Source organism: Chrysochloris asiatica, unplaced genomic scaffold (assembly GCF_000296735.1).
Source record: "Chrysochloris asiatica unplaced genomic scaffold, ChrAsi1.0 scaffold00092, whole genome shotgun sequence".
NCBI classification, from domain to species: domain Eukaryota; kingdom Metazoa; phylum Chordata; class Mammalia; order Afrosoricida; family Chrysochloridae; genus Chrysochloris; species Chrysochloris asiatica.
The window spans coordinates 1,574,333-1,600,674 of record NW_006408610.1 but is presented as its reverse complement, the minus strand read 5'-3'; the positions used below and the strand labels follow the sequence as shown (position 1 = coordinate 1,600,674).

Below are 26,342 nucleotides of genomic sequence, written 5' to 3'. Positions count from 1 at the left end.
GTTCAGGACTTGTTTCTAGTTGGAAACAGTTCAGGGCCGGCTGTGGCCGTTTGGTTTTAATTGGAAACTGTCTCTTTAAATTTCGAGGAGATTTGTGCGCATGCATAATAGAACCCTCCGTGGGTGGGGCTGGGGTGCCCACTGGCTCAGGCACCCATATAGGCACCAGAATGGAGGTGCGCAGACAGCAAGGGACCAATGAACAGCTACCAAAAGAGAAGAATGTCCACGCCTTTATCTCTGCAGTTCTGCCAGGCGTCTGTGGCCGCTCTGATCCTTCCCCCACGTAGTCTCACCCAAGATAGCGGCTCCTGGAGCAGCCGAGCGTCCCGGACTAGAAAGCAACAGATTTCTTGCTTCTGCCACAAATTCCCGGCTTTATTATTTTTGTTGGTCTTAAACTAAATACGTCACAATACAGAACAAAGAGCAGTAGATTTGGAGTCAGCTAACAAGGATCCAAGTTCTGATTGAAAAAATTGGTGGCTCAAACCCACCTGCTGCTCCTTAGAACCCCTGTTTGTTGTGTTGTTAAGTGCCGTCAAGTTGATTCCAACTCATAGTGACCCTGTATAGGGTTTCCGAGGAGCCACTGTTGAGTTTGAACCTCCAACCTTCTGACTTTGTGGTTCCAGTGGACTTGGCAGTACAGTGCTTATCCTGTAGCACCACACCGGTACTCAGGCAGGGTCCATGTGAGTCGGAACTGACTCAAAGGCACTTAACAACAACAAAGAAGTGCCATACTGTTTTCCACAATGTTGTTAAATTCTGTTGAGTTGTTTCTGACTCATAGCGACCCTGTATAGAGTTTCCAAGGAGCGGCTGGTAAGCTTGAACCATCACCTTTGTGGGTTCAAACTGACTTTGCAGTCCAGCGCATTAACCCACAGGTTGTACCATTTTACAATCCTCTCAGCTGTGTAAGAGTTTTCCAATTTTTCCATATCTTGACCAAGATTTGTTGTTTCCTGTGTTTTTTTGTTTTTTTAATTTTGTTATTAGCTGGATTGCTGTTTATTCTTGTCTTATAACCTCTTGATTTTCACATCTATGAGTCCTTCTAACCATCTTAACCTAACTATGCTTCTGTAGTATAACTACTTTATAAACTATAAAGTATATATAAAAATATAGTGACACAATTCATTATTATTATTAACAATAATGGAAAATTACTGCTCAGCATTCCGTAAATCACTCACTATTATTCTTAATATTAGGCACTAGCCTGAGCGTACTTAGATAAGTTCTGCACTTAGATATTTTCTTCCTCATTACTTCAAAGACGTAAACATCTTTTTTTTTTTTAATTATGAAAGAAAGCTACAAAATGCTAACAGCCTCAAAATTTAACTACTGCCAAAAATTGGAAACGGCCTAAGTGCCTGATATTAAGGAAACAATTTAACAAATTGTAGTACATCAGCCCAATGGAATGTTTTGCAACCATTAAAAATGATAATTACAAAGATTATGGAAAACAATTTTTGTAAAATGTCACATAAAAATAGCAAAGTACCAAATAGTATGATCATAACTTTTTTAAAAATTGGCCTACAAAATGGTAATATGAAAATAATTGCTATGTTAAAGCTGTAATATTATAAGCCATTTTGATTTTGACCAAAAAAAAAAGCCATAATGTCTTTCCAGAGAAAAAGTATTAATAATGAGAGAATTATGGGTGCTGGATCACTTGATGCTGAACTTCCTGAAGGCAGGTATCATGAGTCATTCATCTGCATGTTCCCATTCTTTACCACAAATAATAACTAGCCCCCACGTCATGTCACCTGACCTTGGCACATACTCTTTCCTCTCTGTCTGGTGTGCTCTTCTTCTGGGAAGCAGGATGATGCAGTGAAGAATTTCTGCTTTGGAGCTGCAGCTGACTAATTTCAAAATCACCTGAGGAATTCTCATTAGAAATGTGGATTTCTTGGTCCCAACCCCAGCCTACAGAATCAGAATCTCTAGGAGTGAGGCCTGGAAAACTGCATTTGTAGCAAGCACCCCCATGTATTTTCTACACACACAATTGGAGGACTATTGGCATAATGGTTAAGAATTTGGTCTTTTAAGTTAAACCTGGTTTCAGATTTGGCCTTTGGCAACTTATTAGCTCTATTACCTTAGCCTTAGCCTTTTTCTCAGTCTAGTGTCTTTATCTGTAAAATGGAGAAAATACTCAATTCTTCTTAAGACTGTTGTGAAAAAATCACATGAACTGACAAATATACTTACTGATATGTACAGTACTCAGGCATTGTTGTTGTTGTTAGGTACCATTGGGTCAGTACCGACTCACAGCGACCTTATGCACAGCAGAATGAAACAGAAACACTGCCCGATCCTGGGCCAACCTCACTACTGTTGCCACGCTTGAGCCCATTGATGCAGCCACTTTGCCAATCCATCTTGCTGGGGATCTTCCTCCTTTTCTCTGACCCTCCACTTTACCAAACATGATATCCTTCTCCAGTGACTGGTCCCTCCTGACAATATGTAGAAAGTATGAAAGACGAAGTTTGGCCATCCTGACCTCCAAGGAGCACTCTGGCTATACTTCTTCCAACACAAATCTGTTTGTTCTTCTGGCAGCCCATGGTACTTTCAGTGTTCTCTAACACCAGAACTCAAAAGTATTAATTCTTCTACGTTCTTCCTTATTCATTGTCCAGCTTTTGTATGGGTCAGGCACACCTTAGTCCTCAAGCTAATATCTTTGCTCTTTCAACACTTTAAAAAGGTCTTGTACAGCAGATTTGCCTCAAATAGTTGATCATTCTATGGTGTGCATACTTCATTTGTGTTGTTGCCCCCCCTATATCCCTATCATTTGTGTTGTTGCCCCCCTATAGACCTATCTATTCCTATAGACTTATCTATTGCTCACTTGAATATTGAGCCACAGAGGAGAGTTCGGATCTAGACCTGAAGGGTGACCAAGGACCATAGTCTCAGGGTCCTGCCTATCTCTGTCTGACCAGTATACCTGCCTGCTTTTTTTTATGAATTTGAATTTTGTTCTACATTTTCTCCCACTCTATTCAAGACCTAATGTGATCTCTTTCAGAGCAGTTGGTAGTGACAACTAGTTCTTCTGGTCTCCGGTTGGGGAAACTGATGCTCCCATGATGCAATAGTCCATTGGACTAATTGTTTCCAAGTATCTTGAGCTTTCATCACTCTTCTTTCCTTTATAAGGAGAGACCAGTACTTGCAACGTATGAGTTGTTTTTTTCCAAAAGTTTTTATTTTGAATTGAGAGAAAGTTTACAGGGCAGATTATCAATTCTACATTTAACAAATCATATACTTTGTTTCATTACAATGGTTATAATCCCCTATTAACAGTATTTCTCTCTATTCATTTTAGCTCTTTTAAAAAAAAACACACATATATAATAATTCAAACCAACAAAGGGCACATTCTGCAAGTCTGCTTCTTGGCCACCAGCTCTCAGTCCCTCTCTTTCCATGAATCTAGAGTCCTCAGCTGCTCCTTCTCTCCTTGTCCCCATCTCTGCCTTCATCTCTGGTGTCACTGCTTCTCTGGATAGGGTCCCACATTCCACTTGTACTCTTCTCCCTTGATGGTCCTAGGGTCCTCTGTTTCTGGACTATAAAAAAGGGTACTCCCCCATTTTTGTTAGAAAACTTCTACCTTTACAATTGTCACAGTCGCAATTAGTCATGATAACAATTAATATTGAATCATAAGAATTTTATCCCCATCTCTTTTCACCAGACCCATCTAGACAAGATGAAAACTATTCAGTGGAGACTCTGTCGTCTTCCACACACTCTTAAACTAAACTGTATCCTCTTGAAACCTTGTAAGTCAGTCACTTTGTGCCTTCATCACCCCCTCATTGTAGGTAGCCAATGTCTAAGTTGCCTGTCCCCATCTACCCTGTGTACAGCATTGATACTTGATGTGAAGACTCCTTCCCTCTCTGTTGATATTTTGAGGTACCACCTCCATGACTATAGGTCATGTTCTCAAATTGTAGCAATCTACCCTCTTTTCCTTTATCAAAAATTGTTTCGTTTTTATCTTCCTCTAGTTGACTTCTAAGGAGCTCTGGTAGCATAGTGGTTACGAATCAGGTTAGCAGTTCGAAACTACCAGCTGTTCTGCGGGAGAAAGATGAGGCTTTTTGCTCCCATAAAGATTTACAGCCTTGGAAACCCTGTTACAGGGTCACCATGAGTCGGAACTGACTCCACAGCACAAAACAACAACAGTTGAGTTCTGATTATCAAGCCTTTGAAGCTAAGTCAGAAGGGTTGCTCATGAGTTTTGAAGATCCTGCCAGGGCAGGACGTGAAATATTGCTTTGTGGATTTGTTGTTGTTGGGTCCGTTGAGTCAGTTCTCAGTCATAGTGACCCAGTGCCTCACAGAACCAAAGCACTGGAATCCTGAGTCATCCTCGCAATTATAGTTAACGTTCGAGTCCATTGCTACTGCCAAAGTGTCAGTCTATCTCGTCAGCGTCTTCCTCTTTTGCACTGACCTTCCACTTTACCAAGCCTGATGTCCTTCTCCAGGGTCTAGTCTCTCCTCATAGCATGTCCAAAGTATGAGAGAGTCTGGCCATCCTGGCTTCTAAGAAGTATTTTGACTGCATGTTTTTTAGGATAGATTTGTTTGTTTGTTCTTCTGGCAGTCCATGGTACTTTTAATGTTCTTCTCCAACAGCATAACTTAAATGCATTAATTCTTTGGTCTTCCGTATTCGTTGTCCAGTTTTCATGCATTTGAGGCGATTGAAAATACCATGGCTTGAGTCAGGTGCACCTTAGTGGTATCATACAGTATTTGTCCTCTAGTGATTGACTGATTTCATTCAACTTAATGTCCTCCAGGTTCATCTATGTCATGAGGTGTTTCACAGATTCATTACTTTTCAAGATTGCATAGTATTCCATTGTCTGTATGTATACTAAGGACTCCTGGTGTGCTGTTGAAGCATCAGCACTAGACTGTGAAACACAAGGTCAGCAGTTCAAACCTACCAGCTGCTCCTTGGAAACCCTATACAGGGTCGCTGTGAGTCAGAGCTCACTCGATGACACTTAGCAACAACAACATATGTGCCAAAGTTTGTTTATCCATTCTTCCACTGATGGACATTTAGGTTGTCTGCATCTTTTTGCTATTATGAATAGTGCTGTGATAAACATGGGTATGTATAAATCTATTCATGTTACCGTACTTATTGCTCTAGGGTCTGTACCAAATAAAGGCATTGCTAGACCATATAGTATTTGTTTCCAGTGTACCTTCGTTTTTGAGGAAGCAGCATGCTGGTTTCCACAGTGGTTACACTATTTTACAGGAGGGGTCCAGTCTTTCCACACCTGCATTCTTTGTTTTCTGGGTTTTTGAACTTTGCTGCTAAGGCTGGGGTAAGATGGCATCTCATTGTTGTTTGGATTTGCATCTCTTTAAAGCATAGCCTATGTTTTAAGAAATTGTTTTGGTGAAAGAAAACCCAAATCCATGCCCAAACAATATTTAACCTTCGACTCCTATTTCTGTCTCCACGGTGTCTCCTTTTACCCCTCACCACCATTTGGTGAGCCACCACCCAGACCCATCTGTCTCCGTGGGCTGCATATTGGCTGGCCTCCAGCCCTAAACGTCCCTGCTCTCTAAATAAAACTTCACATGGCCTTAACTTCCTTGTTCTCTAGATAAAGTCTACCTTGCCTTTTTTCTCTTTCAAAGAATCTGGGTAGACACTGACCAAACACATAAATCTCAATATAGTCTAGAATACACTTCAGCAGGCCCTTCACCCTTCTCCACAGGAGAGTGGGTCATCAGCCTCATGACAGCCCTGCCACCCACCCAGACTAGAACCTTCTCTGTTTTATCATGTCTAAGTCAGTAAACCAGTCCTGCAGTGCCTCCGTATTGTCCTAAGTGGGCAAATGACAGCCTTTTGCCTAGACGCAGGGGTGGAGACTTGGTAAATTAGGGCTCATTTTCAGTGGGGCCGTCTTTCTTCACTGCTCTCATGAGATCATTTTTTAACAAAATGCTGCCAGGTAAGACCACATAAGAAATTGGGCTGAAATTACTTTGGAAGGTGGGGGGAGAAATGAAAAATCTCACATAAGCTAAAGGTATAAATTTAAGAGTTATTTTTCCAACCATCCCAAATTTGGGCATGAAGTATTTTCACCTCTTAAAGGAGTTCAGGTCTTTGTTCTCAAGGACAGGCCTCACGAAGCTCAGTGCAGATATACACGGCCCCATTACAGCAGTGCGGCTATGCCCTTTCTTCCAGCTCTTCCAAGGATCTTGTTAAAAGCATGTAATAAAGTAGAGGTGAACTGTGGAAACAAGCATCTTTTATTGCATTTTTGACTCTAGAGTCTCCGTTTATCTCATTTGGGTGGATGCTGAGAAAGCAAGACACTAAATGAAAAAGCATTAGCAGGAATAACTATGATTGGTAGGAATTCACAACTAGTTCACTCTGTAAATACAGGCAATTAATTATTGACTTAGTAACAAGGAAGAGGTGAGTGGGGGTACCACTTCCACTTTCATCCTTCAACATAAATATGCTCAACATTGAAATTTGACAGCAAGTGGTTGATCCTCAAACAAGTACGCATAATCATAGTCATCATGGGTCAGTGTCCACGACAGTCCACTGGTGAATGTATATACAAGTGCCTGAGAGTCTCAACTGGGATTAGTTTAGATAGGAGACGTTGGGGATGCTCGTGTAAATCTCAATCAAAATGAATTGTCCAGTGGGAAAAGGACGCTCTGGCTTTAACTGATGAGGTGAGATGACATAGTTGGGAATTATACATTGGAAATCGAATGAATTAAATTCTTAATCTGGGCCCTACTCTGTGCCTCAGTTTCTCTGGTGGGAAGCCCCTGGGTGTCATTCTGTCACCCTAAATTACTGACTCAGAATTTACTAAATTACTGAAACACAAGTACTTTTCTTTTGATCCACATGCCGAGTGGAAGCTTGAAAAGATTTGATGAGTAGAGCTCACAAATGAAAGAATAAAATCATATACAGTTGCCTTCCTGAATTTCTCTTCCAGGCTCCAAATGGATTTCTTGGGCCTGTGAACATTTCTGCAGTAATTCAAGCTGTAAATTACCTGGCCTGCCTGACAAGTCTCATAGCAGATTCTTACAGTTTGGCATTCTGAGTGCTTTTAGGCCCAGCCAGTGTTTTATATATTAAACACTTAATCTGGTTTGAATATAGTTGTGGGGTCTGCGTTTTTGCAATATTCCTCCCAGGCAGATTAAGAAACAGAGGTCACTGAATGACCAGCCTATATTCTTAGAACAGGGTTGTGCCAAGTACTGGGTGTCAGGATAGAACATGTGAGGTTTCATTCTGCCTTCTATCCCATTTGCAGTTGTGCTTTTGTATAATGTGACAAAACAGCACAGAGGGTATAGTGCATGTGATCGTCACTGTTTCTCATTTCTGTCCCTCTTATAGTTTATGCTCTATAACCTCCATCTTATCTTGCTGATAAAGTAGAAGTCGGCTGAAGGTATACTAGTCGACTGGTCCCCAAATGGAAAAATAGGAGCTAATGGAGGCTATTTTCGAAGAGTCCATGTATTTTGTAACTATTGCTTTCTCTGGAGAAGGGGAGAGAAAATGACATGGAATGATGAGCAGTAATGTCTTTCTTTGTCGTTGTGTGAACAATCAGTGCACCTCTGGGACTCGGAACTCAGCAGAGCCTTCATTGATCAGATTTTAGTCCTTTGCATAGTCTGATCATGAGTGTTTATTATTCATATTTGTCTGCCAGTGCTTCCCCCGCCCCATCACTTTGCCAACTTCCATGTGTTTCATAAAAGTTACTGTTACATGTGCCCTTTGGTGGTGTAAATTATTATATATGCCTGAGTGTTTAAAAAACAAGAGCTAAAATGCACAGAGAGAAATACTATTAACTGATGGTACATGGAGGGGATTATAATCATTATAATGAAACAAAGTTTATGATTTGTTAAATGTAAAACTGATGATCTGCCCTGTAAACTTTCACTCAATTCACAATAAAAAGTTAAAATTAAAAAGAAAATACCATGGCTTGGGTCAGGCATACCTGGTCTTCAAAGTGATATTTTACTCTTTAATACTTTAATGAGTCTCTTGCTACATACTTACCCAATAAAATTATGTTTGATTTCGTGAAGAAAAAAAAAGTTATTCCAATAATCTGACTGTTCTGACTGAGTTCATAAACCTTGTGGTTACCCCAGATCTGATGCAGCTTCTTAGTATCTTTTGTTGATTTTGTTAAGTGCTGTCGAGTCAGTTCCGACCCATAGTGACCCTGTATAGGATTTCTAAGGAGTAGCTGGTGAGCTTGAACCACCTACCTTGCAGTTCAAATGGCTTTGCAGTCTGGCGCATTATCCCACAGCGCCACACCAGGACTCCCTCGTAGTATCTGGTATAGGCATATTGAGCGTGTACTATCTGCCATGGTCTGTGCTAGGCCCTAAAGATACAAATATCTGCTCTTAAAACTGATACTAGCAAGACACGTATAATATATAGAAAGAAGCCAGTAAAGAGGCTTTCGAGCAGAAGTGAGACCCGAGAAGGGCTCTGGAAGGAATGAGTCGGAGTCCTGTTGGCAGATGAAGAATGGAGATAGGGATCCAAACACAGAGAACAGTTGGAGTGGGGGACTGACTGCAGGTAGTTCAGTATGGCAGGAACAAGCAGAAGAGAGGTGGGAATAAGACTGGAAAGGGAGGTGAAGCCAAGGCTTTATCCTGTGTGAATCACTGGGAACTTGGAAGAGGCAAACAATCAGATCAGAGTTCTGGTTTTTTGAAGGACGGCTCTGGTGGCCATGGAGAAGGTGGATTTGAAGGGAGTCGCAGGAGAAGCAGGGAGACCACTTAGAAAGCTTTTGGGATAGTCCACAAACAACAGAGAAGGATGGTAGCAATGGAGAGGGAGAAAAGATCATTTGGGACTTATTTGGGAACTAAATCAATGTTGTTGTCGAGTCAGTTCTGACTCATAGTGATCCTGTATAAGGTTTCCAAGGAGTAACTGGTGGGTTTGAACTGCTGACCTTATGGCTCAAACTGACCTTGCGTCCAGTGCGTTATTCTGCAGCACCACACCAGGACCCTGTTGGGAACAAAATCAATAGGAGTTGGTCATTAATTCAATGGAAGGAGTGAAGAAGTAGGTGTGAGATCCAGAGTGAACTTGGTTTTTCATTTCAGGTGTTGGGACAGGTAGTGGAATCATACAGGAAGAGCATGGAGTCTGGTGGGAAAAGGAGTTCAGGTTTGGTTCTGTTGAGTTTAAGGCATCTATGAGATACCTACAAGGAGAAACTAAGTAGGCAGTTATCTTGTTAAGCACCATCAAGTTGGTGTTGACTCATAGCAACCCTGTCTGCATAGGGTTCCCAAGGAGCGGATGGTGAACTTGAACCACCAACCTTGCAGTCCAGCGCATTAACCCACAGCACCACACCAGGCAGTTATATGTTGTTGTTGTTAAGTGCCGTCGAGTCGGGTCCGACCCATAGCGACCCTGTACAGGGTTTCCGAGGGTGTAAATCCTTACGGGAGTAGAAAGCCTCATCTTTCTCCCGCGGAGCGGCTGGTAGTTTCGAACCGCTGACCTTAAGGTTCGCAGCCCGATTCGTAACCACTATAGATGAGTCTAAAGCTCAGAGACGATCCTGAATTACCAATGTAGATGTGGAAGTCAGCAGAATATACTGAAATATTCAAGTCATGAGCTTGCTAAAGGGAGTGCGTCAAAGAAGAAAAGACAACTGAGGGCAGACCTCCAAAGTCCTAGGAGCTTCTGAGGAGATACCAAGTAAAGAATAGGTACCACTCCCCTCTTCAAACAAGGAGTTGTAGCATAATGGATGGGTTACAAGTGGGGCTGTCAACTGCCAGGTCAGGAGTTCGAATCTACCAGTCATTCCGTGGGAGAAAGATGAGGCTTTCTGCTCCTGTAAAGATTTACAGCCTCGGAAACCCTATTGCAGGGTCTCTGAGTTGGAACCGGCTCCACAGCACACTACCACCCTATTCAACAACTGATTCATGTCATCATGTCTTTCCAAAGAACCACCTTTCCCCCCACTTTGCTGCTTTGTTGCCTTAAACTAAGCGCTTGTCCGATTTTTTAAAGTTGAAAGGACAAAATGCACATCATCTTTATGGGTCACAGACACTGGGGGTATTTGGAAAAGGTTGGTAGTATTAGACCCCAAACTCTGCCTTCTTCCCAGATGCTCTAACTGGGACTTTATGGTTAAAGCCCCACACAGCCGCTTTTTCAAAAGTTAGCTATTTGGGTTGAGGTGGTTATTACAAACATAAATGCTTTATAATGGAAAATTCGCATTTGCCATGAGCCACACAGAAAATGATCCCCTGAACTAAATTGAATGTTTGGAATAAATGTTCCAGGCGGTACATGAGGAACCATTGTCAAGCTCTGCCCCTCCATTGAGGTTGGGCTTATGTGAGTGTTGTGAACTTTGACCTGGGTCTAAAAGAAGAGGGTAATTTGGCTGATTCCAAAAGCATGTTTTTTGTTTTCCATTTTTCCAGTATTTGATTTATCAGTGGGTAAGGGGTCACCACCCTCTGTACTGGGGATCTGGCCAGATGGCGTCAGGATGTTGTGCCTTACAGATGGGAAGGGCTGAGGATCCAGCAGATACTTGCTTCAGTGTTCACCTGACAGGAATCGATGTTTCTCCTTCCTCTTTTTGCCTTCACTGATCTTTACTAACCTGGAGAAGCACCCAGCTTCCCCTCAGACCTGTTTCTCCTGTACCACAGTACACTCGGTGACTTAGGTGTGGGTGTGCACCCACCAACTGGCTGGCTGTGCCTGTTGGTGTTCCTCTGACTTCCTCTGGAGAAGTAGCTCAGGCCAAGATGTGCGTATGGGCTTGATGAGGGGGCAAGCTGGCGAGGATCCCCTTATACCCAGGGTGAGCTCTGCTTCCTGTGTGTGTTCATCACACAAAGCGTTTCCTTTGTGTGGATTTGGTATTGGCACCTTTGAAGGATTGAAATCTCGTCCAGAAAGGGGCATCCATTACGCCTAGATACTGACGTCGCAGCTCCCTCTAACGTCGCTGTGGCTAAGGCTCTGGTCGGGTTTATTCTTGTCATTCAGAAAACGTAGACATCACAGAATCTGCCGAAATTGGCAGCTCTGTAAGTAGGTTTTCCTGTGCATAGTCAAAACAAATATGAGGTGATTCTTCTCCTATTAGAAAGGGAGTCTTGCATGAAGATAGGGGATCAGTCTAGCTCCACGCTTGTTCTTATTCAAAATTTGGGTAAGCCTGAGAGGCTTGTGGAAATCATTCATCTTGGAATCTTACTTGAGATTCCTCCAGTTCAAGCTTTCTTATAAGGAAGGAATGTAAATCCCTTTTAAGAAGGGTAAATGAAAATGGGAAGCCAAGGAGAAGTTACTTTGATCCCTGCTAGAAAAAATACAGAGTAAGAGAGAAAAGGCAGGGGGAAGGTAGAAGGAACAACCAGCAGGTAAAATCAGGTCCATTTGTTCTGGAAAGAGTGGCTTGTTTTCTGAAATAACTTTTGGACTAGAAATTTATCATCTGAAGTCAGGTCATTTTGAGTTTTTTTAAAAACTAAAGGAGTCAAGTTATTAATATTTGAAAAATGGCTAGTATGTGGTGCATAGAATAATATAATACTCCTACCTAAATTAACATCATTGCAGGCTCCATAATAAAGATTTATGAGAGAACTATCATATGAGAAATCCTATTATGGAAATCTCCAAAGGTCGGTATCTGGCTTGTAACTGTTCTCATGGCTATGAACCAATTAAAAGCCCGAGGTGTTTTTTTCTTCTTCCCCTGTTTCACACTCCATCTTCTCCCTTTTTCTTTTGCCTTTAAAATTCAGGGGACTCATTGTTCTTCAGCCTATATGAGTATTGTCAGATGAGGAGATAAGGAAATGTCACCCACTCAGGATGACTATCTAGGCAGACCCTTTTCCTTCAGAGCATCCAAAATGGCAGCGCGGTTTATCATTGCTCCTTCGTAAATCACTCTGAACTTTCATCTCCAGTTGATCTGTGAAACTGAACATAAATACTCGCAGTATCCATGCTTTTATCTACTCAGAAAGGAACTTTTAAAAATGTGTATGTATGTGTGTGTGTGTGTAAACAAAATTAGAATATTACAATTAGAATAGCTTTATCTGCTAATGATCTTAAACTGGATTCCTGGTGTGGTGCTGTAAAATGAGCACTAGACCACAAGGTCATTTGAATCACAAGGTCGGCAGTTCAAACTCACCAGCCGCTTCTTGAAAACCCTATACAGAGTCACCATGAGTTGGAACTGACTCTACGGCCCCTAACAACAACAACAATCGTAAACTACAAGGTGACATGTTTTGTTTTGTTCTTCAGTGCAACTTGAAATAGTGAAAATGATAGATTTGGTCAAGCACTTTTTTCTATTCTAGCCTTAAGTTGTCCTATCTTAGACCTGAACTTACAAGGTAGCTTCAAAAAAGGCATGAAAAAAATCCCATTCTCTTCTCATTCCATTTTTCTACAGACTTTTTGAAGTCCCCTCATACTGCACATCTTGACTCATTTGCCCAGGATGGCCCTAGACCATGGGTGTTGAACTTTTAGCAGTCCCTTTTTAGTTGCCCTGTACCAAATCTGTGGCCCAGGAACCTCATTGCTGTGGCAGGTGGCCCTCAGTATTCATAAGGAAGATGTATGTTCCTGTCTTGATTTCTTTGTTAAAAAAAAAAAAAAAATGAGGATTCCATAAGATTGTATCACTTTTACTGTTTGCAACTTGTAAACTATTGTAACCATTATCAGTGTTCAATACATATGTACTGATAATGTACCCTTGTAAACCAGAGTTAATCCTCACACTGTCTTACAGGTAGGGTTCCATGTTCTTCCTATTGTCTCCCTTCTTAAGGAAACTGAGACCCACAGAAAGTTAGTGAAATGCCCAAGGTTACACAAGTAGTGCGAGGGCCCTGGCAGCATCCCTGGCCTCCTGAGTCCTTTATTTAATGGCAGATGGAGTTTATATAGTCTCATTCACCTCAGCTCAGCTCAGCTCAGCTCAGCTCAGTGGTATTTGATTGAATTTCAAAGACTGAGGAGTTGAGACCTTAGAACTTTCATTCCAGCAGGTAATGTGATATTGTTCCAGTTACTGAAACTGACAAGCGCTGGTAATGGTGCCATGTACTGGATCCAACTCTTGTCCAACTGAATGGCGACTAGCAAAGGGTTTTTAAATACCTGTGACACATAAATATGAAATATCATCCACAGTCCAGTACAGAAAGAATTCAGACTGTGATTGATGAACATGCAGGATCATGTATTATATTCAGGTGCTCCCACTGGGAGCTTTCAATGAGACCATTTCCTGAAAGAGGTTTGTTTGAACTTGAACTCAGTGTGGGGACATCTCTGTTTTAAGACTAGAAGCTTACTAAAGAATTGTTTAGAGGTCCTGAAGGAAAGTGTTTTCCGATCTTTTGATCTCTTTGTCTTTGTGTATGTGTATGTGTGTATACATATATATGTGTGTGTGTGTGCATGTATGAATGGTTGTTTTTATACATACAATCAGTCATGTGTATGGCACTGATCATTGGTACCCAGTCTCTAGGACTATAATAAATATGTATAAGTCAGTAAATCAGAGCTGCTCCTCTCCCCTGAGAACCCCTTCGCCTTTGGTCATTAAATGTATTTATTTTTTTTTAATCTGCTTGAATGGAAATCAGAGTCTGCCGCTTCTCAGAGCTGGGAATCTGTCAGCATCCTCCAAAGGAAATGATACATTTTTCTTTTCAAATAACAATGACTAGGAAATGCTTTTAAAAATGTGTTTCTTTTCTGTATTGCCCTAGTAGCAGGGAGTGTAGACATAGCCTGGGGCTGGGAGGCATTGCTGTCTGTGAACTCTAGTACTGTGCCCAGGCTGAGGAAGAGGAGAGAATGCAGCCCTCAGGTGGCGGGCTTGTGATGGGCTGTTAGGATCTAAGAACTACAAGTAGCAGAGACTGAGTCTTCCATTGTCCGCCTCTCCACGCCATGAGGATGATCACTTTGGGGGTGATTTTATGTATTTTTTGCTTTTCTAACCCTTTAAGACTAGAAATATAATTGTTGTTACAGTATGTATAACTCTTGGCTGATGTTTTGATTTAAAAAAAAAAAAAAAACCAACTTCCTTGATTCATAGCCACTTACTCAAATTCTTTCTGGAAAATCTTATTACCTGAACGTTGAGACTTAAATTTTGAAGCCTGTTAAGAGAAAGCATCGGCCTCAGAACTTTACCATTGGAATGTTAGATTTACTTTGAATAAGTCAGACCAGTGATTCTTTCAGCACCTTATCCTGTCACGAACCACTACTGTCTGCGTTGTAACCATCAAATGACATTTCATTGGAAACCTCACAGCTTACCTGTGATAATACTCGCTGATAGAAAGATTTTATCACTGATAAAATACAATATTTGGAGCTTACTTCATGAGTCATTTCTTGGGCTGCTGAATAAATCTGGGCTGTGAACCTCCCCTGAAAGTAGGTGAACACTCATTTTGTTGTTCTGTTTTCTAGATGATTTCTAGGTGCACGGTAGAGTGGAAACAGCAAGTGTTGGCATTAGACAAACAGGCTTGTAAATTGGGTGTTGTTGTTGTTAAGTGCCATGGAGTTGATTCCAACTTATAGTCACCCTGTATAGGGTGTCTGAGGAACAGCTAGTGAGCTTGAACCACCAACCTCGTGGTTCAAACCGACCTTGCAATCCAGGTGGCTCTATTCAAATCCTTGAGTCAGCTTGTGGTCCAATAGTGAATAATTGCTATCAGGACCGGCTTTGAGGGTTGGAAGTGTAAAGGTAGACATTTTGTAGCAAAAGGAGGGGAGTGATTGACTTTGCAGTCCAGGGGCAGAGGTCCCTGGGACCGTCAAGGGAGAAGAGCAGAGAGCGGGACCCAACCCAGAGAAGCAGTGATGCCAGAGATGGAGGCAGAGATGATGACGTGGAGAGATGGAGCGGCTGGGGACTCTTAGACTCAGGGAGGGAGAGGGGCTGTGTGCTGACGACCAGGGAGGTGGGGGTGGGGTGAGGCAGGCTTATGGGGTGTACCCTTTAGTTGTTTGATGATGCATGCAGCGGATTGTACCCATGGCAATGAAATTATATACAATAGGATAAATGTAAAGCTAATGTTCTCCCATGTAAACTATCACATAATTCTCAATAAAAACTTTTTAAAAAAAGCAATCCTTGAGTCAGAATCCACTCCAAAGTAATGGGGGTGGAGGATGAAGCGTCCTTTTCCTTCTGAGAGATGCTAAGTGCAGCCAGGCGATAGACAGATGGAGAAATTGTGACAAAAGTTACTCGGCACCAACCTACTAAGACGCTATCTGAAGACTGCGGAAACCCTGCTTGTCCCCAGCCAGTCACCGTTCTGTTGAATCCCTCTGTATGTAACATAAGCTTGGTTCTGACCGTGTGAGTTTTAAATTGTGTTACTTGCTTTCTTCTTTCAGATTTGTAAGAGTAAAGCTAAGGAATCACAGCAGTACTACCATAGCTTGGCTGTCCGGCAGAGTCTGGCTATCCACTTCAACATCCAGCAGGACTGTGGTCATTTCCTTGCTGAAGTTCCTAACCGTCTGCTGCCCTGGGAGGATCCTGATGTCCCTGAAAAGGAGGAGGGTAAAGTGGAAGAAGAGACTGAAGAAGAAGAGGTCAAAGGAGAGGCTGACAGAGAAAGCCCGGAGCCCGGCTTGGAAACAGAGTCCTCCCAGAAAGAGAGCCAGACCATTCTGAGCAGGAAGCAGAGGAGCCACGTCGTGGTCATCACCAGAGAGGTGCCCTGTCTCACCGTGGCTGATTTTGTGCGCGACTCTCTGACCCAGCACGGGAAAAGCCCTGACCTCTACGAGAGGCAAGTGTGCCTGCTGCTCTTACAGCTGTGCTCCGGCCTCGAGCACCTCAAACCCTACCACGTCACTCACTGTGACCTGCGCCTAGAGAACCTGCTGCTTGTGCATTACCAGCCCGGGGGGACTGCCCAGTGCCTCGGGCCTGCAGAGCCCAGCCCCGCCTCATCGGGCCCCACCAGGCTCCTAGTCAGCAACTTCTCTCAGGCCAAGCAGAAGAGCCATCTGGTGGACCCCGAGATCCTCCGGGACCAGTCCCGCCTGGCCCCAGAGATCATCACGGCCACCCAGTATAAAAAGTGTGATGAGTTCCAGACAGGCATCCTCATCTACGAGATGCTGCACCTGCCCAACCCCTTTGATGAGAACCCAGAGCTGAAGGAGAAGGAGTACACCCGAGCCGACCTGCCTCGCATCCCACTCCGCTCTCCGTACTCCCGAGGCCTGCAGCAGCTAGCCAGCTGCCTCCTGAATCCTAACCCTTCTGAGCGGATCCTCATTTCAGACGCCAAAGGCATCCTCCAGTGTCTGCTCTGGGGCCCCCGGGAAGACCTCTTCCAGACCTTGTCGGCCTCCCCTGGCCCGCTGCAGAGGACTGCCCTTCTCCAGAACTGGCTAGACATCAAGCAAACACTCCTGATGATCAAGTTTGCCGAGAAGTCCTTGGACAGGGAGGGGAGCGTCAGCCTGGAGGACTGGCTCTGCGCTCAGTATTTGGCTTTTGCCACCTCTGACTCTCTCGGGTGTATTGTGAAAATCCTACAACACCGTTAGTGTGTCCTGGGTGCTGCTCCCTCATGGCATCGTCTCCTCCTTGTATCTCACACGCTGCCCCTTCCTAGTCCTCAGACCGAACACAAGGAAAGCAAGAGACGAGCTTTCTGCCCAGGAACCAGAATTCGCTCGGAAGGGCCTTCTGCAGCTCCCAATCGAGTGGCAGGCTGAGTCTCCTACTTTTGCAGAAATTCAGCTGTACAAACGTGCAGCTGCCTTCCATTGGGCCACTCCCACCCTGATAGCCCCACAGATGCAGGTAAAGAACCACATGGACACACATCCTCGGAGAGACAGCGCCTTTGGTGTGAACTCAGTGGGCTGTGTTCAGTTACTCCATAATTCTGACTGCCGTCCATCTCCTTAACACCAACTATTTATTCTCACTATAAGAGACAATAGACAGTCGCTGCCATCATCCACTAGGTCTCCCAACAGACCACTCTGCCCAGGCAAACGTGCCATCCTCAGCATCAGCCCAGCTTTGCTTACTGGGGGGCTCTGCTCTTGGTTCCAGCTGAGAGAGAGCAGGAGGCATAAGGGAGAGCCCCCACCCTCCCCCCTTGGGGCCTAGCCCCTTTTTTCTGTTGTCAAGGAACGTGCACTGCCTGGAAACTGGCCCTCCCAGTCTCCCCTCAGCTACCGCAGCCCAATTTTCTTCCACCTCTGCTCTGGCCCCAGCGGCCAGTCAAGTCAGCCCCTTACGGAGCTCACCCACCATGCTGCCGCCAATGCCTCTGCGGGTGGAGTGCAGTCAGGAGCTTGTAAATAGGAGTCAGGTAATGATTTTCCCGCAATTCCCCAGGGACCACCATGGGGACAAAGATGAAAGTACCTCTCTCTGATTACTGTCAGAGCTTGCAGCATTGGCAGCCAGGGCAGGCGGTAGGTACCCCAACCCTGAGCAATAATTGGCTAGTTTCCTTTTGTCGGTAGCCAGTGTTAACTAGTCTACCAAATGGCTGTCATCGGAGCTCTTGGATCCCCCAAGAGGGCACAGGTGGCTGGCTGGCTATTGAAGTGGCTTGAAGGCCAGGGAGGGGGAAAGGCCACTCGATGAAACTGCTGACCTTCTCTTCAGAATTCTGACCTTTTCCAGCATAAGTGGTCCATTGCTCCCCTGCCCCCTCTACAATGGCGCTGGAGTCCAGCTCACAGGGAATTCTGATTGCTAAGGTGAGTGGCCGGAGCCTCTGGCCCTCCCCTATAGATATATGTGCAATTTTGTATGTAGTTTTCGCTGTATATTACAGTGTTTATGTTGCAACTTCACCTGAAGCGAGACCTACAGAAACCCTCTCCCCCCTTCTATCCCCTGGCACATATTTGCGCTGAGAGACGAGCGTTCCTTCCACAGGTGCGTGTGTGTGTGTGTGTGTGTGTGTGTGTGTGTGTATACGTGCTTGTTTTAGGCCAAACTGTGAGTATCTGTTTACTTCAACCTTGAAATCCCAAGAGTCCCTCCAACAGCATGAAAGTGTGTGCACGTGTGTGCCTGTGTGTGTGCACGCACGCGTGCTGGAAGCAGAGGCGAGGCCTCGAGTGGGGGGAGCAGCCTGTGGCCGGGTTGAGAGACATATACTCTGCACCTCATCAGTGAGGAGGTTCCCTCGTCCACCAGCGCAGTTTCTTAAAGCCAAGACTGAGTGTGCATTATTACCTTCATAGCACATTAGTGGCCTTGGAAATTTCCAAACCTTTAGCGTTTTAACAGCCTTTCATGTGATTCACCTGTGTTGAAGAGAATCAGGAAAGGAGAAGAATGTATTTGATTGTGCTTTTTATTTTTAAAGAGAAACCTGTTTGAAAGGGGTGTGGGAGACACCACAGTGAGGCTGTGCTTCCTCCTGGCCATACAGTACAGGACTCCAGGGAAGAGAGCTGCCTGGCCCACAGAGAGGCTTGCCTGCTCTCGGCCAAGTGCAAGTCCCTGGCCCAGGAATAGCCATGGAGTGGGCGTGCTACTGCCGGCAGCCTGCCCACTCTTTCTGTCCTGTGGCATGGCTGTGCCTTGCTGGCAGGCTGGTGTTTGGTTCACCTTCGCAAAGCCCATGTGCACATAACTCCTTGCCTAATTATACACTGAACTGGCAGCACACAGACCACTGACCACAGCGGCCAGCACATTCCCTCTGCCCCCCCGATGGTTTGCATAGTGAGACATAGCTTACCAATGTCATTCTTGTGGTGCCTTGCCCATGTCAGTTTCAATGTTGACTGTCTAATGAAGTTAATACTTAATGCAGAATGCTCCCTCTTTGTTTTCTAGGTAGATTTATCTTTTTTTTTTTTTTTTTTTCTCCTAGTCTTTTTTAACTCTGTTGTATAATCAGCATGGCCACCCTCCGCTAGCATCGTTTTATAGCACGGGTAAACCGAGCGCCTCTCATACCAGGTGTGATTATTATTACTGTTTTTATACTTAAATTGGTTACGGGGAAAGATGGATGCCAGCTAGTCACAGAAGGGCCTCCAGCTTCCCAGAGACAGGTAGCGAGATCCTTTTCCTGTGGGGGGTGCCTGAGGCTAGTGAGGTGGGGAGGGAAGAAGGTATAAAGGTAAGAGCAGAATACAGAAAAGAAGAGCATTTCTAGGCAAGAAGTACTACATAAGATGACCCTCAGAATGTTTTTTTCCAAAATAATGAAATTCAGTTAATTTAACATTGTCACAGGTATTTCCCATTTCTGTTTGAATTGTAGTAGGGACTTTGAATTCATTCACCAACTGGAAAGAAATCCTACCCTCAGACACACACACACACACATATATATATATGAGTTTTCTATTGTGACTGGTATAGCACTTTAAGTTTTCTCAAGTAACATCAAGTTGATGTCTTTAGTATTGATTGGACTTCTTTTTTTCTTTTCTATTAAAGTTTATTCTATAGAGTCTTCCATTTATATTGAGAATTTGAACAATTAAGTCACTCTGGAAACTTTTTCTTTACGCCACACAGAGCAAAGAACAATCTCTCTGACACACTTGGGTGCTGCAGAGACTAGACGATGGCTTGAGTAGCCAAGATCAGGACTGAATGTATAGCCGAGTGCCTTGTTCAAGTGAAAAGCCGAGTCTTGGAAGAAAGACTCAATGGATGGTCCACCACAAAGAGGACCAGGACTAAGAAAAGCCGCCCATGCTAGCCTGAGGAGAGCCCCCTTGTGGCCTACACGAATGTAATACCCATTAGCAAATTCTGGAAGGATGGTGGCAAAATGGGAAAAACTATTAAAACCTGTGGAACCAAGGATAAAAGAGTTGTGAATGAGCTGCACCAACCTCTTAAGGAAGCCATGGGGGGTGGCAATGGGTGTCAAGTTTCACCCTCAGAAGATGAAGGAGCTGAGTGAAGTTTAGGGGCAAGGGTCCTAGGCACCACTAATATTGAGAGAGTGGAAGTAAAGCGTGTGTACGAGGAGGATCGTGAGTCTTTGAGTATCCATTGTAAGAATAAGCAGAGACAGGTCTGCTTCCTAACTCGGATTCTAAGTTTGAGTTGAACATGGAAAAATCTCAGTCAAGGTTTAAACTTCCAGAAATATTAATACTAATGCATGCTAACATTTCTGGGAGTAACACTAGCTAAAATTATATTTTAAAGTTTCTAGCATTGCAGAAAAACAAATTATGGAAGACCTTTGGATTCACTAAATAGTAGGACATAGAAGTATTACACTCAGCTTCCCGCATTCGAGTTAGGACTACTGCGAAGTAACCTGACCTTTGGTTTTGTTGGCAACTTGAAATTGGGATATTTTTTCCCCCTTAGATTTTATCAGTGATGATCTGAAAAAAATGCAGGCTAGTCTCAGACATTGGGATGGATATAGTGTAGGAAAGTGCATTATATTTCAAATGATTCCAGCTGTGTGAATACGGCGTGAATATACTTGGAGAAGGGACAAGAGGCATTTGACTCCCTGGGACAACTCTAACACAGTTTTCATTCCCCTCCCTGGTTGATAAGGATTGGAAATTCTAGTCCAGCCTAATGAGTTGAACAGGATGGCTGCCCACGAAACCAGGTTATTGGTTTTACCTCATTGAAGCTGAGATTCTCCAAGGCCCAAAGTGCTGTGCCGAGACAAATCCAAGTGCTGAAGTGTGCACTGAAGTCCAGCTGTCCCTGCTCTCAGCAGTGCTGAAAGCAGGGATTACAACGGACCAAAACTGACGTAAGGGGAGCCGATGAGCTGCAATACAAGACCATAGAGTGAGATGATGCCAAAGAAGCCAAGCCAAGTCCTGTTGTTTCTTAGATGATGCGGTTGAGTTAACAGATGCCACGGGACGGGTATCCACATACATTCCATGTCAGGGGATGCGGCTGATAAATCCTCAAAACAGCACCTTTTTTTGTTGTTTGTTTTTAAAGCAAAACCATTTTGTGTATTAGCAAAAAAGAAAAAAAAAAAAAAAAAATGAAGATGATGTTGAAAGCCCTGGGCAGATTATGTAAAGTTTTCCAGATGTGTGGAGAAGGGACTATCTCATCACGTCACCATTTGTTGTAACTGTGGCTGTTGCCCCAATCTGAGCTTAAGAACATCAAATCATTATAACATTGCTAGCTGAACGATTTCTTTTTTTAAAGAGAGATGGTAGTTTCAATAGGTTTATTTAAAGAACTCTTGGAGAATTTCATAACAAATTATAATCGTTTTTATAAACCTTCCTACAGAGGCATTTACCACTCATCAATATCGTTTAATATAAGTGCCCAGAAGGTGCAAGGTGCTATACAGCTGGTAAACACGCCCTCTCTGCAGCTGTTTGAAATTAAAGTAGGTTTTTGGTGGGCTGCAGGGGCCTCCCATTCCAGACATCCCCATTACGTTTCACCACTCCAAAGATCCTCTGTGTTTATTCCAGTGTCTCACCTTTAAACTCCCGCCCCATGTGTTTTTCAAGAAAGTTTCAGGGAAAAGAGGCCAGAGATTTTTTAACCTAGCAGAAGCATAGAGTCATATATTTTGCTATGAAAATTCTTGTATTACAGAAAATCCACTTTGCCCGTTCAGTGTGTGGGAAGTTTGTGTATGTGTCTGCACTCATGATAACTTGAATGTTGAACCAGTCCTTTGGCTTCAGGGTAGCATTTTTGAAAGGTAAAAACCACACTGCTTCAGGAAACTTGCTCCAAATACGACTTCCCTTCCCAGTCCTACAGAGGGTCGCCTGTGAACACACTGGGTTGGGATTTTCTGTTGATGAGATCAGGCAGAAGCAAGAAGTTGCCCTTCTAGGTGATTTTCATCATGGTGGTCCTCATTCCAATCTCTCTCATTCCCCATTACTCTGCCCACACTTGATATTTGAAATTTTTGTTTCTCTTGCTCTTTCCTGGAGCATCAACACTCTACTTAGATATTTTAGAGTTGTATAAATTCGTCAGTTAAAGGTTCCCTCTGTTACCAGGAGGCACCACCCTTTGGTTTGCTGTGGTACTTTGTACTCTGTGGCATCCTATTACTGTGTAAATAAATTTGTTTTAATATACACTAAACACCTGACTAGCCCTGGTCCTTTCAGCAGCTCTTCCCCACTGACATGCTGGGGAGGGCTTGTTGGTTATGTGGTTATGTCTTACCCCCAAGATACACGCTCTGTCAGTTAGGTAAGAATTGATGACTTCCAACCACTGTGTTCTTTGCTCTCTTGGCTCCTCACCTCCTGCTGACACATACCATAGTTTCTCTTTATCTCCCTTAATCTAAGAAAACTAGGCCCCAAAGAAAATGAAGACATTCTGCTTTCCCTGGACCTCAGAATGCCTCAGGTTTGCTGTGTGAGATCGCCCCCTGGTGACCAGTCGCCTTGCTCTGCAGGCTTTCTTGGGTTTACCACATGTTTAAGAGGCTTAGCTAGCTGGCTGGCTCTGGCTGACCCTCAGTGGAAATCCCAGAGCTGTGAAGGTAGTATGTGCAGGGACAGTGCCTTCTCCAGCATCGTCTGCTACAGAATTCACATGCCTTTTATCTGTTCCTTAAGGTGCCCAGTCACACACGGAGTTCTCACAAAGCAGACAAGCTAATGTGTGGACATGCTTCAGAAGCAGAGAGAAGAGGCTGCCTGGCTTACACAAGAAGAGTCAGCAGCCCGCAGTGGTCGCAGCAGCTGCCATGTTATTAGAGTAGAATGGGTGGAAGTGCAAACGTGGAGACTCACATTAGACCAGACATTAAAGCTCTAAACCCCTTGCAGTAGACACCGTCTCCAGCCCAGAATGTCCACCATTCTTGGCAAGCTCTCTGAGATTCATCGACATGGTCTTTATGGCACATTCCAGGAAAATGATTGCTCAACTGGAGTTTTGTGTTTCTGAAGAGGCAGCAGACCCCATATTGATAGGAACCTAAACACTCTGTGCTTCCTGGGACTGAGAACAGGTCAGGCCCACAGGTAAGAGAGACTGCCCACTGCATTCGCCCAGCCTTGGGAACTGCCCTGCACACACTGAGCACAACACACTGGTTACTGAGGGAAATGCACCAAAGAGAGAAGCAGGCAACTGGGGCTGGAGGGTAGGGAGGTGAAGTACACTGGGCTAGGCCACTGTCTGGAAGATGGCGGGCCAGTGGCTGGGGTGGTCCTGGCCAGACTTCCAGTGATATGAAGCAAGGCCAGAGAAAGCCTGAGTTTTTGTTCTGCCAATGGGGTAACTTTGTCTTTTGGTATAATTAAGAAATCACCCTATTTCTCTAGCATCCTGACAGTTCCATTAGTGGTTCTCAGTGAAATCACTCCAGGTTGTCTATTTAACTGGGTCTTTGGCATCCACCTACCTGCAGACTGACTTCCTTCAACCCTGGTCACAGATACTGTTTCTCTCCTGCCTCGAATTAAACTAGCACCGGGAGCTCTCTGAGCGCTCGGGCCTGTAAATGTGCACCGTCCATCCCAGGAGCTCCTTGTCTGTTCTCCAAGGCCCAGCAAAGTGTGCTTCCTGTTAAGTGAGCCGGCAGGGCTACCAGTGAATACGGGGAAGGAACTTCATTAGGGCCTCAAGAGTCAGGAACCATGGTTGGTGGATCACAAGTTGTCATTAAGAATGGCTAAAGGCAATTAGAGCAGAAATTTAAAAATTGGTTTTCACACTGGGGTGTGGAGGGAGGGAGAGAAGATTGGTTGCCAAGATCTGATTCTCAAATGTGCAAACCTCTGAGTGGTTTAAACCAGCTGCTAGGACACAACCCCTGACCTCCTGGAGATCCCAGATAGCCCTCTAAGCCAACACGCGGCTCCCAACCATCTACCCCATAAAGCCTCTAGAACCCAGGCGGTGCATTGAAAATAACCAAAACGCAGAGCAGTGCTGGGGGCCAGTTGTGCCTGAGAGGCTGAGGAGCTGGAGGACTGCGGAATCCGTCTGCGGGGTGGGGGCTGGGAGGGAGGGTGAGCCATCTGTATTCCTCAATACCTGCCTTTATTTTCCACACTGGGTAGGCACAATCATTCCTGCCCCCAGAGGCCTTTTTGGGAGAGATCTTGAGTAAGTTACGTAACCTCTCTGAACTCTGGGGCTCTGCCTACTTACCATCCTTGCTCGCCAGGTGATTGAAAGATCGGAACAGAGGTAGCATTTGTGCAAGTGCTATGTTTGACCTGGTGATTTGAGGGGCCCTGGTGGTGCCGTGGGTTAAACCTTAGGTTGGTAACTGCAAAATCAGCGGCTCAAACCCACCAGCTGCTCTGTGGGAGAAAGATGAGACTATCTGCTCCCATAAAGATTTACAGTCTCAGAAACCCTGTGTCCTATATAGGGTCCTGGTGTAGTGCTGTGGGTTAATACACTGCACTGCAAAGTCACTTTGAATTGCAAGGTTGGTGGTTCATGCTCACCAGCTGCTCCTCAGAAACCCTATACAGGTTTGCTATGGGTCAGAACCAACTCAGCAGCGTTTCAAAACAGCAAGTTGGAATCAACTCAGGGTCAGAGAGTCTGGCTTTGAATTTGAGTTGCTATTCTGAGCAGAGCACACCTGAGGCATTTAGAAGGAGGGTGAGGAAGGGAGAGATGTTGTCAGGATGTTCTCTGAAGGATTAAGGTCCTGGCAACCTTGCTGCCAGCATCTGCACACCCCGGATTTTGCCCATTTTCTTGATCTCCAACCAACTAGGGGCCAATTCAGCCTGCCCTGCCAGGTGGGCAAGGGTCCCAGCTAAGCACCTGGAAAAGGTGACCCTCCTCACAGTGCCCTGTGGGGTGAGGCATCACTGGAGCTTGTCAGGTTGCAGGAGTGACTCAGGTAAGACAGTGGAGGGCAGTCACCTGGCTTTCTCAGGAGGGACAGTGGTGAGTGGAATTGGAGAGCGGAGCTGCGGCACCACCAAGGAAGCTGGGCTGACTACTCCAGACAGCCAGCCTCAAAGATGCTTTCCACAGACGATCTGCATTTTATCTTCACAACAATCCTGTGAGGTAGGTTCTAGAATCACCCCCATTTCACCCATGAGAAGTGAGGGTCTGTTTGTTCAGTGCTTAGGAAGTGCCCCCTGAGAGGATTGTCCTCTGGTAGGCTGACTACACCTCCCAGCTCCTCCCCTCACTCACAGGCTGCACACCTAGGAGCCATCAGTGACTTCCTGATGCCCAGAGAAACCCAACTGTGTCCCTCCCACCTCCTCATGCTTAATGCTGATCAGACCCCCCCACACGACCCACCAGCCAGAAGCCTCCTAGCTGCCCCGTCAAACTCACCTCAAGGTGTTCTGCACCCACGTTGTTCCCACTTTACTCCTCCCCATTCCTTAAGCCTGAAGAGGTTCAAGTCCTATTCTGCCAAGAAGCTATTGGGGCGACTCCAGTTAAAAATGCTCCCTGAGCCCCCTGAGCTCACCCACTTGCTCCTGATTCTGTTCTTGGCCTGGTATGTGTTTGGAGTCCTAGCTCCTTGGTTATGTAACAGGAAGACCTTTGCTTAGCTGCTCTGTCAGTCTCCTCAAAGGGGAGGACTCAAACCAGCAGGAGGGGGAGGGTCTGCTCCTGGGTCCCCACTTTCCCACATCTTACCTCATTTGATCCTCATTACAGCCTGACGAGAGAATCCTGGTGGCACAGTGGTTAAGCACTTACCTGGAGACCTGCTCTCATAAAGATTATAGCATAAGACACCCAAGGGTTAGATCTCTGTTCTCTGGGGTCACTCTGAGTCAGAAGCAACTCCAGGGCACACAACAGCCCCGTGGCCGCTATTCTCCACATAACAAAATTGAGATTCAGAGTAGGTGAGGAGCTTGTTCAAAGCAAAGCTGCACAGCTGCAAAGTGGTAAGGCTGAGAGTCAAACCGAGATCCGGCTGGCTCAGAAACCAATTCTCTTCACACCAATCCACAAGTCTCGGGTCTTTTTGTCTTACTGGCACTTACTCCAACTGGGACGGTGAGACAGACTGGGGGAGCCATGGACTCCTGACATGGGAAGGAGTGTGACGGAAAGGAGGGGAGAGACCAGAGGGGCCTGCCCCGTAAGCACTCAGGTCCTGGAGTGTCACTCCTTTTCCAGAACCTTCTCTGAACTCTTTCCATGGAC

At 44.8% G+C, this 26,342-nt stretch overlaps 1 protein-coding gene across 1 annotated transcript in view; it reads left to right on the top strand.

Annotated features, from left to right (window-relative positions):
• Positions 1-16,804, top strand: part of PEAK1 (pseudopodium-enriched atypical kinase 1) — an 83,095-nt gene extending 66,291 nt beyond the window's left edge. The window contains exon 4 of the mRNA XM_006866462.1: positions 15,635-16,804. Within this exon, the coding sequence (XP_006866524.1) occupies positions 15,635-16,804 (1,170 nt within the window). The remainder of the gene's footprint in view (positions 1-15,634) is intronic.
• The last annotated feature ends 9,538 nt before the right edge of the window (positions 16,805-26,342 follow it).